The sequence below is a fragment of the Anopheles nili genome, chromosome 3 (assembly GCF_943737925.1).
Source record: "Anopheles nili chromosome 3, idAnoNiliSN_F5_01, whole genome shotgun sequence".
NCBI lineage: Eukaryota > Metazoa > Arthropoda > Insecta > Diptera > Culicidae > Anopheles > Anopheles nili.
In genome coordinates, this window is record NC_071292.1 from 8,353,250 (window position 1) to 8,366,525 (window position 13,276).

Consider the following 13,276-nt stretch of genomic DNA (forward strand, 5'->3'; position numbering starts at 1 on the left):
TAAATGCAATTGCTAACCAACGGACAAAAACAACATAATATTCAAAGAGAGCGAATCTGGCCAGAGAAAGAGCGAAAGAGAAGTAGGCCGAATTTATGCTGCGAGAGAAAATCTCAGCTTGAGAGCAGCATACTCTCAGTGTAGCATAAACATTGCATCGGGTTTTAGAGCAGGAACGATATAGGAGTTTACTTCTTTCACATTTATTGGTAGCATAGATTCAGCATGATTTTTAAATAAAACCCCAATGTTCTTATGTAGCAAAAGAGCTAGCATTCTTTCATTATAAAACATGCGGATTATGCTGAATTTATGCTGAGGAGCTTTGTATAAGCGGTTCAAATTATTTGAAAAGAAACCGTGAACATTAAACCTTGGCATTTATCGTTAATTGTATTTGAGTGTTTATCGGTAAGCATGAGAAAATCAATTTTAAAAAGTCTGAACAGCAATTGCCAAAAATCCAACCAAGGGGTATAAATTAATGTAAAAATGTGGTTCATCTAACGTACAACTTCAAAATTTCTTAATAAACTATTTAAAATAAAAATAAAACGTGCAGAAAATCAATCTGTTTCTCTGAGGGCAATCAACGCTAAGAGATAAAATGATGCATTATTATCGGATCTAATGGTTATTGTGGCAACAAATAAAACATTAGATACTGCAAATTAATGCATGCTCAAACCACAGAAAGAGAAAGTTCTCTCCCCGAGCGCACTCTCTCTCTCACACTCTTTCTCTCGTTCTCTCGCAAAATTGTTGCTCTTCTCGAGGCCGCCCAGCTCTCGGGCCCGTTTCGCGTTCAATATCCTTCAGACTGGCGTAAAAGACGGACGTACCGTGGTCGCGTTTCTGTACCGTATACGCTGGGAAAACGGGGCAAAACAACAACCCTCGCAACACACAATCAGGCACTAGGGGCCTCGCGGGAAGGCACCTTGGAAGGGTGTGTGTGCGCGCGCCTGCGCTTGGATTTTTCCTCCCTACCAGAACCAGGACATAAGGTAGGGGCGCCGTTTTACGCCAACGAGAAAACCAAGCGGCTGAGTGTATTCTGGAAGGTGGTGCATCTGCCGGGACGAAAAAAAAGCATAAAAAAAACCACGAGAAGTGCGCGTAGTGAGTGCAAAGTGCACGGCCGGTGCGTACGCCTGCATCGCTGCAACGTCGGTGCATCGGTGCGAGGAGTGTCGAAATCGGACATTGGAATTCGGACCGTGAGCAAAATAGAAGCACGCTACGCGGTTCTAACGGGATTCCCCGGGTTGTGAAAAGGTTTCCGAGAATTTTCATGGTTTGCTGTGTTTTCCTCGGTCCCAATTTTCCCGAGTGAAGAGTGGACAAGGCCTACTACGTTCGTCAAGAGAACAACTGCCAACTCCGCTTGGTGTGATCAACCCACCGGGGAACGAGCATTTCGAAGAAACGAACGTGCTGTGGAACGTGCTAAATAAACACCAATTTTCTTCAACCGCAACCGCCTCAAGTAGGCTTTTCGCGCGCGCGTGTGTGAATGAATGAGTGTGTGGATTGTGTGATTTGAGGAAAAAAAAAGTTCGCCCAATCTCGCAGAATATTACTCGAAGAGATCTTGGCTCTTATCACGGGCGCGTTTCGGAACCGACAGCCATTCAACCGCGCTGTGGTGATTGGGAAAAGCCGGAAAAGCCTAAAACGTGAGCGGAAGAAAAGCGTGTGTGGTACGAGAGTGTGTGTTTTGTGTATTTGACCGTACGTTGGCTTGCGTGTGTGCTTTATTATCGTGGTTAGCTGATGGTGTGTGATGATTTGCATATAAATTGATTGGCTGCGGCAACATATCCAAAGCCCTCCGTTTGTGACCGTGCGTGTGTGTTTGTGTGTGTGAGTGTGAGTGTGTCTTGCGTGAAATATCCTTCGCGTTCTATCGCATCGCATCGCGTCGTTTCCATTCTGTGCCTACGGTAAAAGGATCGCACACCCAACTGGATAGCGTGTTTGAATGAGCCACCCCCATTGGGGGTTCCGTTTCGTCCTTCGCGTCACCCCGATTCGGGCCACCTCAAACTCTTACCACCCCGCCACCCTCACCCGGGGTCGCCCCCACCAGCCGTAGGCATGGAGGAGGAACTTCGTTGTCCGGTGTGCAAGCAGCTTTACGCCAGCCCGGTTCTGCTGCCCTGCTACCACGCACTTTGTCTCGCCTGCGCCCTGGACATTCAAACGACGTCCTCGTCATCCGCGTCCTCTTCCGCATCCTCATCCGCATCGTCCTCATCTGCGGCATCGACCGCATCCGGGGGTGCATCCGGTTCTGCCCAAGGACACGCCGCACCTTGCCATCCAGCGATTGCGGCCGCTCACCTGCAACATTCGCAGCATTCCTCGGCGGCCAGTACCGGCAGTTCGAGCGCCACCGAAAGCGTGTCCTCCGACCAGGATCAAGCCGATAAAGTGAGCATCCTGAGCGAAGCCGACTCGGGTGTCATCTGCTGCACATCCCGGCCAGGTTCGTACGCCGGCACACCGAACCTCCACGGGCTGCTGTTTCCACCGGCCGGTTCAGGTGGGTCGGTTTATTCGCTCGCGTGTCCCGTCTGCCGGAAGCTGGTGTTTTTCGACGAGCTCGGTGCCCGCAATCTGCCACTGTACCGTGCGATGGAATCGATCGTGGACCGGTTCTGCGAACGGGAAGCACTCCGGTGCCAGATGTGCGAAACTGAACCACCGAAAGTGGCCACCGTCATCTGCGAGCAGTGCGAAATCCGGTACTGTGACGCGTGCCGTGAACTGTGCCATCCGGCTCGTGGACCGTTGGCGAAGCACAGCCTCACGAAGCCACGTGGAGCGTGCCAGCTGCGGGAATCGATCTGTGGTGAGCACACGGAACCACTCACGATGTACTGCATGGGATGTAAGCTGCCCATCTGCAACCAGTGTACCAGCGATAATCGCCACCAGTCGCACGATCTCCAGTCCATTACGGCGATGTGTAAGGCGCAGAAGGTGAGTTCGTGTTTTTTTGCGGGATGATTTTGTCCTTTTTTTTTTTTTGGGAAGGAAGAGGGAAAATTGACCACTAAAAGTCACTATGGCGATGCGTCAGCTAATGAGCTGTCAAGGGTCGCTTTATTTGCTGATAGCTCATTGAACCCGTTCTGACCAACGAGGGCATGTGACCGATCGATCCTTTCTCGAGGACCTTTCTCGACGATGGATGATGGTGCCCGTCTACCATTCGATGGTTTCCTTTTCAACGCGTGCAAACGCCTGCCATGGGAGAGCGCAACGAACGAAAACGGGAAAACGTTCAGACGAATGGACAGAATTAAAATGCAGGTCACTCCAACCGCCAAAAGAGAACGAAAGAAGAAAAAAAAATGGAACCAAAAACGGTCACGGGAAACCGGTTTCTCGGATAATTATCGCGATTTCGCAGGTTTGTTTGTCCGTTCCCGCACCCACGGTGCGACAGTTCGATGCACTTTTGGTACGGTGGGTTCGAGATGCAGCGCGTTAGAAGTGGGCAATAAAAATGCACTTCTACCGGGGAGCGAAAAAGTGCTGCAGTTGCAGTTTTGTTTGTCGCCGGCAAACAGTGCAGCGAAGGGTTGCTATGGTTACGGCAGTTGCCGGTGGAACGAGTTGAAATATAAACGAGACTCGTTCACGAACCTGCAAGGACAAAATGGGGGGCTAAAAAGGGCAAAAAATAAACGGTTAAGTTGAATTTTACTAACAAACCACGTTGCCTGCTGCGGTTAAACACGAAACAAGACGCAACCACCCCCCAAAACGAGCTTGTTTGCCGTCTCGTTGTGTTATCATGTTGTAAGGTTGTCACCATTACACCGCGGGCTAACCGCGATCGATTCGCAAAACCAGGCGCCAATACTTTGCTAACATCTTAACACCTTTCCGGCTGTCACAACTGGTTGAGCATCGGCGTCTACCGGCTGATCGTTCATGACAGTTTAATTAGCCCTTTCTTGGCCCCTTTTCCAGCCGCTTTCCCGGACCCGCTTCCGTTCGCTTCACTCACGTTTATCGTCTTAATCTGCACGCCCTCGGGGTGCTCGAGTTCCGTCGGTTGACCGTTGCCCGTGAGAAAGTTTGCCCCCAAGGCGCCAGCAGTCGGTAGGGCCGGGCTTTTGTCTCTTTGCCTTTGTTCGCCCTTTCCCGAGCCGTTCGACGCGCTCATTCAAGCTGAAAGGGCGCACGGGCTTTTCGGAGGGTGCGGTTTTTGTGTCTCCCCATCACCGAGTGCCCCTGGTAACCGTGCGCAACGGCATCTTGGGCTCGGTTTCCTTCAACCCCCAGGGAGGAAAGAATCGATTGTTTCAGCGAGGGAGAAAACTCGCGCCGAATTACTGAAGGGAGAACCGCTGGGTTTATGGTCGATTGTTTAATGATTCCCTCGTTTGTATGGGCCCAATCCGGGTCGGCTGGGGACATATTTTTGGGGGTGGAATTCAGTGCCAAAGACGCGCCCGTGCTTCTCATTGAATTAAGCAATTACTGCTCGTTGCAATTATGACGTTTGACAGGCGTCTTTAGCACCGTGACGCGTGATGATAATTCGAGCGGACATTTAGGTTTCAGTACACTTCCTTTTTTTTTGAAAGGGTGAACTACCGATTTGACCACAACTTCCCAAACCAAACGCCTCATAAGAGATGGCGAAGGTTTCGACTGGGGGAGCGAAACAAAAATGCAAACAAATGTAAAAACGATCATAATTCACCAGCGTTCCGTTGAGCCCGACCCGAAGCGTCTTGTCACATGTGGGGAATGTATTTATGCATGAGTCGTTGTAAAATTCCAACGTGCGTGTTTTATGTCCCCACAGAATGCCACCCTCTTCCCGGGTATCATGTTTGATTTACACTCCCGTGGGAGCGGCGAAGGAAAATCGGAGCTTTTCGCGACGTTTTTGACCTTCTTTCCTACTTCCGCTCAGCCAGTCGCACCATTTCCTCAACATCATTTGGCGTTCGTTTTATAATTTATGTATTTATTCACAACGCGCGTCTCAACGACGATGAAAAACCGGAACAAGGCGTAGGTGGGGGGTGCCGTGTGGGCTTACACATACTTCGCCAGCAATTTCATGGCGAAACGTCGTAAAACTCCATGGACAGTGATTCTCCGTCGTGAACGGGGTTTTGCAGCTTACATTACTTTTCCGGGTACGTTGGGTGCAGTTTTTCGAGTTTATTTCCTTCCAATATTTTACTACACGACCTCGGAACCGAAAGCCCTGCCACGGGCCCTCTCAATGAGGAGAAATATTTTCGCTTATGCCCCATGACATTCGTCAATAAACGGGCCAAAAATAGAAATCCCATCGATTGGCATTGAATCGTAAAAAAAAGCGCCATCAAAGAAGGCATCATCTTTGATGCGGTCCGTCTCGTGATGCGAGACGAGATTCGAGTAGGCTGTGGGGTTGGAAAAACACACCCTCCGGAGCCGTGGAGTTTTTGAGTGAGGCTCATCATTTTGCATACTTTACAGGCGCGTTATCGATCCGCAGCCTCACATTCGGTGGCTGGTTCGCTTTGAAGTCGCCCACGGATAAATAATGCCTTCCGCATCGTTTAGGAATTGATTCGTTACATGTAGCACCCTGGCCGGTATGTCGGTCAGCCGTGTGGATTCAATTTGTCTTCTGGCTGCATACTAATTTGCATAATCGTGCCCGTGCGTCTCGTTGGGGAAGGCGCTCGCTGTTGATGGGAAAATGTGAACCGCATCCAACCGACACGGTATGGGGTTTTTTTTTGTTTTCCTCGCTACCAAAACAGCATATCTTATGCGGAAATTGGGTCGAGCACACCTGCCCCGGTGCTGCTTTGCATTTCGGGCGTTCTTCATACCATACTTCCTGAGCATGTCTGCCCGCCGGGAATGTGGAACGGAATTGGACCAGAGCGGCTGGAAAGGAACGTTACCCTAGAAAAACTGTCAAGCGAGTGAGAGAGAACGAAAATTATGTAAATTTCCGAATCACGGAACACTTGGTCGCCCGTTCGTTCCTGCCGAGATAAAGGACTCCAAACTGCTCGAAGGACGCCGCCGTGCGACTGCCACGGCCGATCCGGTTTGCTTTCGCAAATCCTGTGCCATGTTTTTCTTCGCATTTTCTTCACATTTTCTTTCCTCCCTCCCCTCCCTCCTTTCCCAACTGGGCCAGAACCAACCGGATGTGATCCGGTGGTGTAAACGTGAAATATTGTCTTGTCCTTCCGCGGGTGCTCCCGTTTCACGTGCTGAAGATGGATTCGATTTTGGCGTTTCGCTCGCAGAAGAGCCCTTGACTGGGGCTCGCTTTCGGCACGGATGGTTCCAACCGGAAAGCGGCCTCGGTGACGCATCCGTTGGTCGGGTGAAATTATCACCCGAACGGAGGAGGCCTTTGAGACCAGCAGGAGGTTTTTGGCGGCCTGAAGGGAGGCATTCATTCCACGCCATTTTGCGCCACTTTACATTCTGGTCTTGGCGTATTTTTCGGGAATGTGCTTCGTGTGCCGTTGCGGATTTTTCACTTTTCCCTTCCACCCGTTCACTGGGCGCGTTTGCGGATATCGTTGCCGTCGAGGGCTGGTAGCGGGAAAAAGACCAAAAGAGAGAATGAGATGGCGTTAAAGCAAACGCTGGCAATTTTCCATGCCTTCAAGCGGAAGTTACATCCAGGCGCTGCGCCTTTTTTCGTCTCGGGAAGACCGCACGTTCTTCTTTTCTCGGCCACGACAGAAAGGACTCGTTCCAGGATCGTCGGTAGGACCACCCCGGCTGCGCCCAAGCAGGGAGGTAGAATAATACGCCTAAAGTTTTCTTTTGAATATAAATTTTCCCTTCACCGCGTCGGATGTACATTTTCCTGCTTCCAGTTTTTTTCCATCGCCCTTTATCAAGTGCGCCACAGAAGGCCCGTCTCTGTTTCAAGGCCCCCGTGGTCCTTCCCGCGTGGCGTATGGTTTTCGTCCGATTTTCCGAAAGTTTTCGGCTGGAAAATGAACTAGACTCGTTGCCCTTGGCCGCGCTGGTCTGGTGAGTTACGGAGCAAAAGCGACGCGAGAAGGAAACCCTTTATGTCACATTGCCTCGTTTAAAGTCTTCGTTCGTGTTTTTCCTTCTTTTTCTTTTTATTTTATCTGGTTCGTTTGGTGGCGCGGCCTTTGAAACGAAAGTTACTAGATTGCGTCGCCCGTGCCAAGAAGTCAAGTTGTTTCGGTCTGGATGGCCCGAACGGGGAAAAAGTCGAGCCAAAAGTCAAGAAAGACAATGCCATCCAGCTTGTGGCCATCGGGAACACGGAGATAAACGCCGTCGGATGCACGTTTATCGTTCTTTCTGGGCGCGCGAAGCGATTTAATAAAGTTAACGTGTGGAAGCAGAATTAGCTTCAAAGTGGGTTTACGCGTTTCGTCTCACTGAGTGGCCGCTTTTATCCCGGAGCTGGTAAAGGGAAGGCTTTTAAAAGGATGGCTCCAGCGTGGGGGCTCCAAGTGGTCCGGAAATGTGAAGCTAATTTGGCACACTCTTCGACGCTGATGGGATTGTATATTACATTCGGCTCGTCGCCGGGGGTGGCCAGACAAAAAAAAAGAGAATTAAATAAGCCTCGTTTTACAAGCTACAAGAGGCTCGTTTCGACGATGACCCACAACCGAGCACCGAGTGGGCTGTTGATACGCGTTGAGTACGTACGAACCAATTGTCACCCGCAAGCTGGATCGCGGAACCGGCCAATCATAATTCATAATTGGGTGTAATTGAAAGGATTGCTTTTTAAGTGCTAACGGTCTATAAGAGGTGGTGGTGAGTGAAAAATGTGCATTATTCGGTGAAAAAGGGTTGAAGACGCCGTGGTTCATCACTGTTTTTGTTCGGAAAACTTGCTAGTTGCTGGCGCTGTAGTTATTTGTTCCGTTGAGGGGTGATCATTGAGAGCGCGAGAATCGAAGCAGTTGTTGAGAGCAGTTTTGCCTCCCGGCAGTTGCAGCGAAACTACTGAAGAGGTCTTAAACGCTACAGTGGCTTGAGTTGTTTCGAGTTGGGGTTTATTATTGCTTCAGTGTGAAATAAATTGGCCCTTCTAAGTGCACATATTTCGATGCGAACGGGTTTCTCTTCAGAATACATGGGAATAAAATTATTGCCAAACTGCCGGCCAGACTTATGGCGGGAAAATGAAGTTTCCCGACCATCGCCACTCGAAGGACTTCAGCGACAAGTGCCACAGTGCTGAAGTGCTCCTCCGAGTAGCCGAAGCGGGCAGGAAATTGAACCAAATCAATAAGAGAAATTACGTTTGGTAACGTTTCCGCAAACGCGTCCCTTTCAGAACCATGCCGGCATGGTTCTTGCATCCTGTTTTACATCTCATTACATTACATCGGCATGAGAAAACAAGCATGGTCCAAAAGAACGTTAGAGCAGAGAAAACCATGCCAAGTATTGCACGCCATTCTCCTAACGAATGATATTCCAGGTTGCAGTTTTTTTTCGTCCGCAGGGATGCAACCACCACGATAGGATGAGAAACGGTTTTGAGGAAGAAAAAGCCTCTACCCAAGAATGTCTGGTGTGCTTTTTCGTTTGTTTTTTTTTTGCGAAGACCATCCAGCGCTTCATGAAAGCCTTCTCGAACGTGGTCCAAAAGCAAGAAGTATCGACATAAAAACAGACACTCGGGGCGCGGCTTTGGACACAACAATAGAGTTTGTACAATTTGCAAGGAATCCTATTATGCTCGAGCGTAACAAAAGCCACACCGGAAGGTTGCCAGTGCGCGAGAAAGAAGAACGTGAAGATGTCCTTTTTTTCTCTCGCTTGCTTGCATTAATTTCGAGCCCCCCGTATTCGGGATCCATTCCCACTGTTGGTCGTCCTGGTGGCAGGGAAAACCTCTACCTCATCAATGGTTGGACACCAACACCAAGAGGTAGAGAGAGGGAGATGTAATTTCGGGTCGGGAGCAAAACTCAACCCCTCATCCCATCTCACGTGGGGCTGATAGTTGGCATTTTCTGCAATCCGGAAAATTGTGCTGATTCGGCTGCTGACCGGAAATGGAGTGTTAGTTTGCGAAGGGGAACGCCGATGACTTCCGCCACGCAGCAGCAGCAGCAGCCAGAAGGATGCCGTCTTGCAAGGTTGGCTTTTCGCAAATAATTGGATTAGAGTGTCTGATTGAGTTTTCTATTTCGAGCACTCGGGGCGAAATCGCGTAGGGTTTTCGGGCGTCGAGTGGAAATGCGGATGATAGGGTTTTTTTGTATGGGTGTTTTTTCTCTCTCTCTCTCTTTCTCTCTCTCCTCTTCGAGCAATCAGCGGTTCGGTAGGGGGGCTTAGAGGGTTTTATTGATTGAAAGTGTTAATGAGTTCATCAACGAGCATCTCGAGGGTTGATGGGGACTTTGTTTCCGAGGCAGAATCGGAGGTCCTTTTGGGAAGTGCCTTTTCCGCCTCGGAAAGGGTATTCGGCCTGCAATTGTAGCGCTCCTTTCGTGAGCAACCGTTTTATCTGCAGGTAGGCCGATGCATATCTCAGCAGGGCCTGTACATTATTAATCCACCGGCTTTTGCAAGTGGAAGGTCTCGGCGGACCGATAAACCCTTTAGATGAATGGCAGGAGAATCCTTTTTCGAATATTAGAGCCAATGAAGCTCCTCGGAGGTAGATTGCGCAGATACAACTTCAAATCAATCGTTGCACCGGGTGTGTTTGCGTGGGTGAGCAACAGTCGAGAGTTGATGAAACCGAGGTACACGCCGAAGGGTGGTGAATAAAACAAAAAGTGTGGCGGAGAAGAAGAAAACAAAAAAAACCAGGACACCCGGCATGGAAAGCCAGTCACTGGCGGAAAAAAGGGCGATGAATGTTTGGCTTTCAGCAGCTATTCCGGGCGGTCCCGAGGTGACTGTGTCCTGACGGAAGGGGCGAACACACACACACACATACACACAGAATCGTGTTCGAACGGGACTTTCGGGATGTTAGGGCGTTTTTCCGACAGCTCGACTACACGCGGCGCGCCCGCAAGGGAATTGAGGAAGTGCTGAAGCCCATTTGAAAAGGGTCTCCCGAGGGCCCGGGATCTTCCCCGGTGTGTCCTGTGGTGTGGACGTGTGTTGTGGCCCCGGGAAGGACACGGAGGGAATGTGAAATCTGTTCCGTTTTGTGCCGAGGGCTTTTCGGGTTCGCTGCTGGCCCGGTTACCGCGAGGGAGCCTTAAAATGCACACCCGAGCCCGCTCGCAAAAGACCCATTTTCTTTGGGCACGGGAGAGGAAGATGAATGCTTTCAGGATACGTGCAGGGCGAGTGACGGTGGAAGCGAAGGGTGAACGCTTTATTACCCGGTTGAAATTACACTGGCACGAACAACCGGTAATGGGGTCAATGATCTCGAATCGGCCCGACCCTTCGAGGCAAGCGAGCGGTAAAGTTGCCTGTGAGCAACGACGCAAACGGCACCACCGGAGGAAAATGGCGTTTTCCCGGGGAAAAGTGCATTTTGCATAACATGCTGCGAGGTGTATTTTTCCCTCGACATGCAGATAAGACGCAATAGACCGAGCGGACGTCGTTCGATCGCCAATTTAACAGGGAATTTGACATTCAATCGATTGAGTACGGTGTAAAATGTCATTTCCGTACGTTCAAGTTGTAAAGATGTAATGTTTTAACTGCACCTTGTTTGATTGATTGCTTGTACAAAACAGGTTCCTTACACGTTTATGTTGCGCAAGCGAAAGAACATTCACCGTACCGCAGGAGCTGTAAATAATTCCGCAATGGGTTGTAAACCTCTTGCCTCGTGTGCAATTGCTATACGGCTTCCGGCCTTCGAGTTCCGGGGCTCAAGCGTGGTTCATATTTTCCCTCCTTGATCCTTTTTTCACCGCTCCGCCATTTGGTGCTGCACAAGACGGTGTCCTCGTACGACGTTCCAGACCCGTTCGGCGCGTATGACGTGCTTCCAGAAATTTCCCATCGTACAAGTCGGGGTAGGAAAAATTCCAAACTCGCCTCGCATCTGCCGCTGCTGATTTTTCCGGCCACCGGAGCCGCTCAGGAGGTTTCTCGTTGCCGTGACAAGTGTGTGTGTGTGCGCGCGCGCCATCCTGCGGAGGGATAACATTTAGGTCGTAAGTGGGTTGCCGTAAGGTGCGCCTTTTCGCTGCTGCATTGCGTTTCGGAGGCCGCGTTTCCGGGTCGGTCTAATGTAACCGGGGCCGTGATGCTCGAGAAGGGTGTCCTGAAAGGCGCACCACGACGCAACCGAGGGATGAAAACGGGCCCTCAATTGCTTCGTGCAACACTTGAGGGTGATTATTCGTGGGACATAAATTGTTTGTGTTCGATAGGACGAATGATTGCTTGAAATTCTGCCAAAAGGAAGCGAAGGGTGCCGGTGAGTTGATGTTTTTCGATTCCGTACCGAACTCGGGACACGGCAGCTGGATTGTGTTGTTGTTTCCTTGTCAGTAGAAAGAGAGAGAGAGAGAGAGAAAGAGGGGATGAGGGTGTTTTCTGGGAGTGGGTGGGATTGTTTTGCGTTAAGGACGAAGGATGCGGCCACCCACGTGCCCACGAAAAGATAACGATGACGATTGTTACACGCTCGAACAAGGACGAGTTGGGACAAGATTCCCAAAATACCTCCCGTGCCACGTGTGTTTTATGCGATCGATGTCATCATTCGGGTTGATATTTTCGACGATTGTCTTGGGCGCGTCTCCATCTCCTGTTAAGCTGTGTATGTGTGTGTCTGTCTGGTACTCCAAGACGAATCATCAATCATTATGATGGGCTGAAATGGGAAGTTTAAGCTCTGGTGCACGCTGGTTTCAAGAGAAACAAAACACAAAACCAGAAGATGAAGAAGCATTATCCTTTCCGATCTCAAATTGATTCATTATCTCGTGATGCTTTCCGAGCCCCGGCAGCGACGCTTGGTAGGAAAAATCAAAATAGACAGAATAATCTGCCAAGCATTAATCAACGATAATTGCTTAATAATGATCCTGGCACTGGATCCTCGGGCTGCTCGGCCAATCAATTACTTACCCTGTTCCGGGTGCGGCTCCCCGGAAGCAGCATTTGTTTAGTAGAGCATATTGTTTGCTCGAGCATCCTTGCTAGTCGCCTTGGGGCGGGATTTTGTTTTCGGAGGCACTGGCATTGCCAACGGGCTAGAAGGCTTTCCTAGAACTGGGTCACATCGTTGCAAAGCGAAAGGAGATATCTCGCTGGCGGTCGTAGATGTGTTGTTTTTTTTGTTGTAGTTTTTCCTTCCCTGTTCTAGTTGGGGAGTAGCTCACAAAGGCAAAAAATAAAATAGCTCCTAGACTTGCTAATGCTAATGTGTCGAGGTGGAGCGGGACGTGCGCAATGGGCAAGTATTATCCGGAACCGGTAATGATCTTACTCGCTTTTCCACCGAGACGCTACTGCTGTTGCTCGGCGATGAAGGCGTTCCTATCGGCATGTTGAGCAAGTTTGTGGGATGCAGACGAGCTCCAAACGGGCAGGATATAAATAATATAGTTAGCTGAGCAAAAGGGAAGCAAAAGAAATGAACAGAAAAAACCCCGAACATCCACACAAACACATATATAATTTCAATGAATGGAACCTAACCGAAACAATGCCTAACAAGGCGCAAGGAGACTACAAAAAAGCGACCTCCTCCGGAACAAAACTAATGATGAGCGGACTCGTTTGTTTTGGCTCGTGCAAACCGTCATTTCCGTCTCGACCGTTGTGTTCTTAAGGGATGAAAATGTTTTCGATCGATGGTCGGTGATAAATAAGAAGCCGTTGTCTCCTCAACCTAGCTAGTTTCAAAGCGGGATAGCTTCAAAGTGGCCACCTCGAACCGGCGAGTGGCTTCCTTGGCTATGATGTCACGTACGCGGTGTCACCATTTGCTGCAAAACACGCGTGTGTCTGAGAGAACGAGAACGTGATATTGGCAGCAGACGGGGGATGTAATTTATTTGTTTTTCTTCTTTTGAACTGAAAAAAAAAACACAACATCCCCTCGAACGCGGAGACACCGCGGCTGGATGATAAGAAGCCATTTCCGTTGCATTATCCATCGGTATTTCCCTCCTCAGCAACTGGACCACAAAACAGAGCCGGATTATATCGATTTGTTTTCTGTTTGTGTTTTTTTTTCGGTTCTATTTTGCTTCCTCTTGTTGCGCAGCTGCCCGGGGGATGCTGTGGTAAAGTTCTACTAGCCCCCGCGTTATCAGCCCATTCCGGGAAAAATGTG

At 49.7% G+C, this 13,276-nt stretch overlaps 1 protein-coding gene across 1 annotated transcript in view; it reads left to right on the forward strand.

Annotated features, from left to right (window-relative positions):
* Nucleotides 1-2,100: 2,100 nt before the first annotated feature.
* The window catches only part of LOC128723164 (E3 ubiquitin-protein ligase TRIM9), a 68,997-nt gene continuing 57,821 nt past the window's right edge, over nucleotides 2,101-13,276 (forward strand). The window contains exon 1 of the mRNA XM_053816879.1: nucleotides 2,101-2,988. Within this exon, the coding sequence (XP_053672854.1) occupies nucleotides 2,101-2,988 (888 nt within the window). The remainder of the gene's footprint in view (nucleotides 2,989-13,276) is intronic.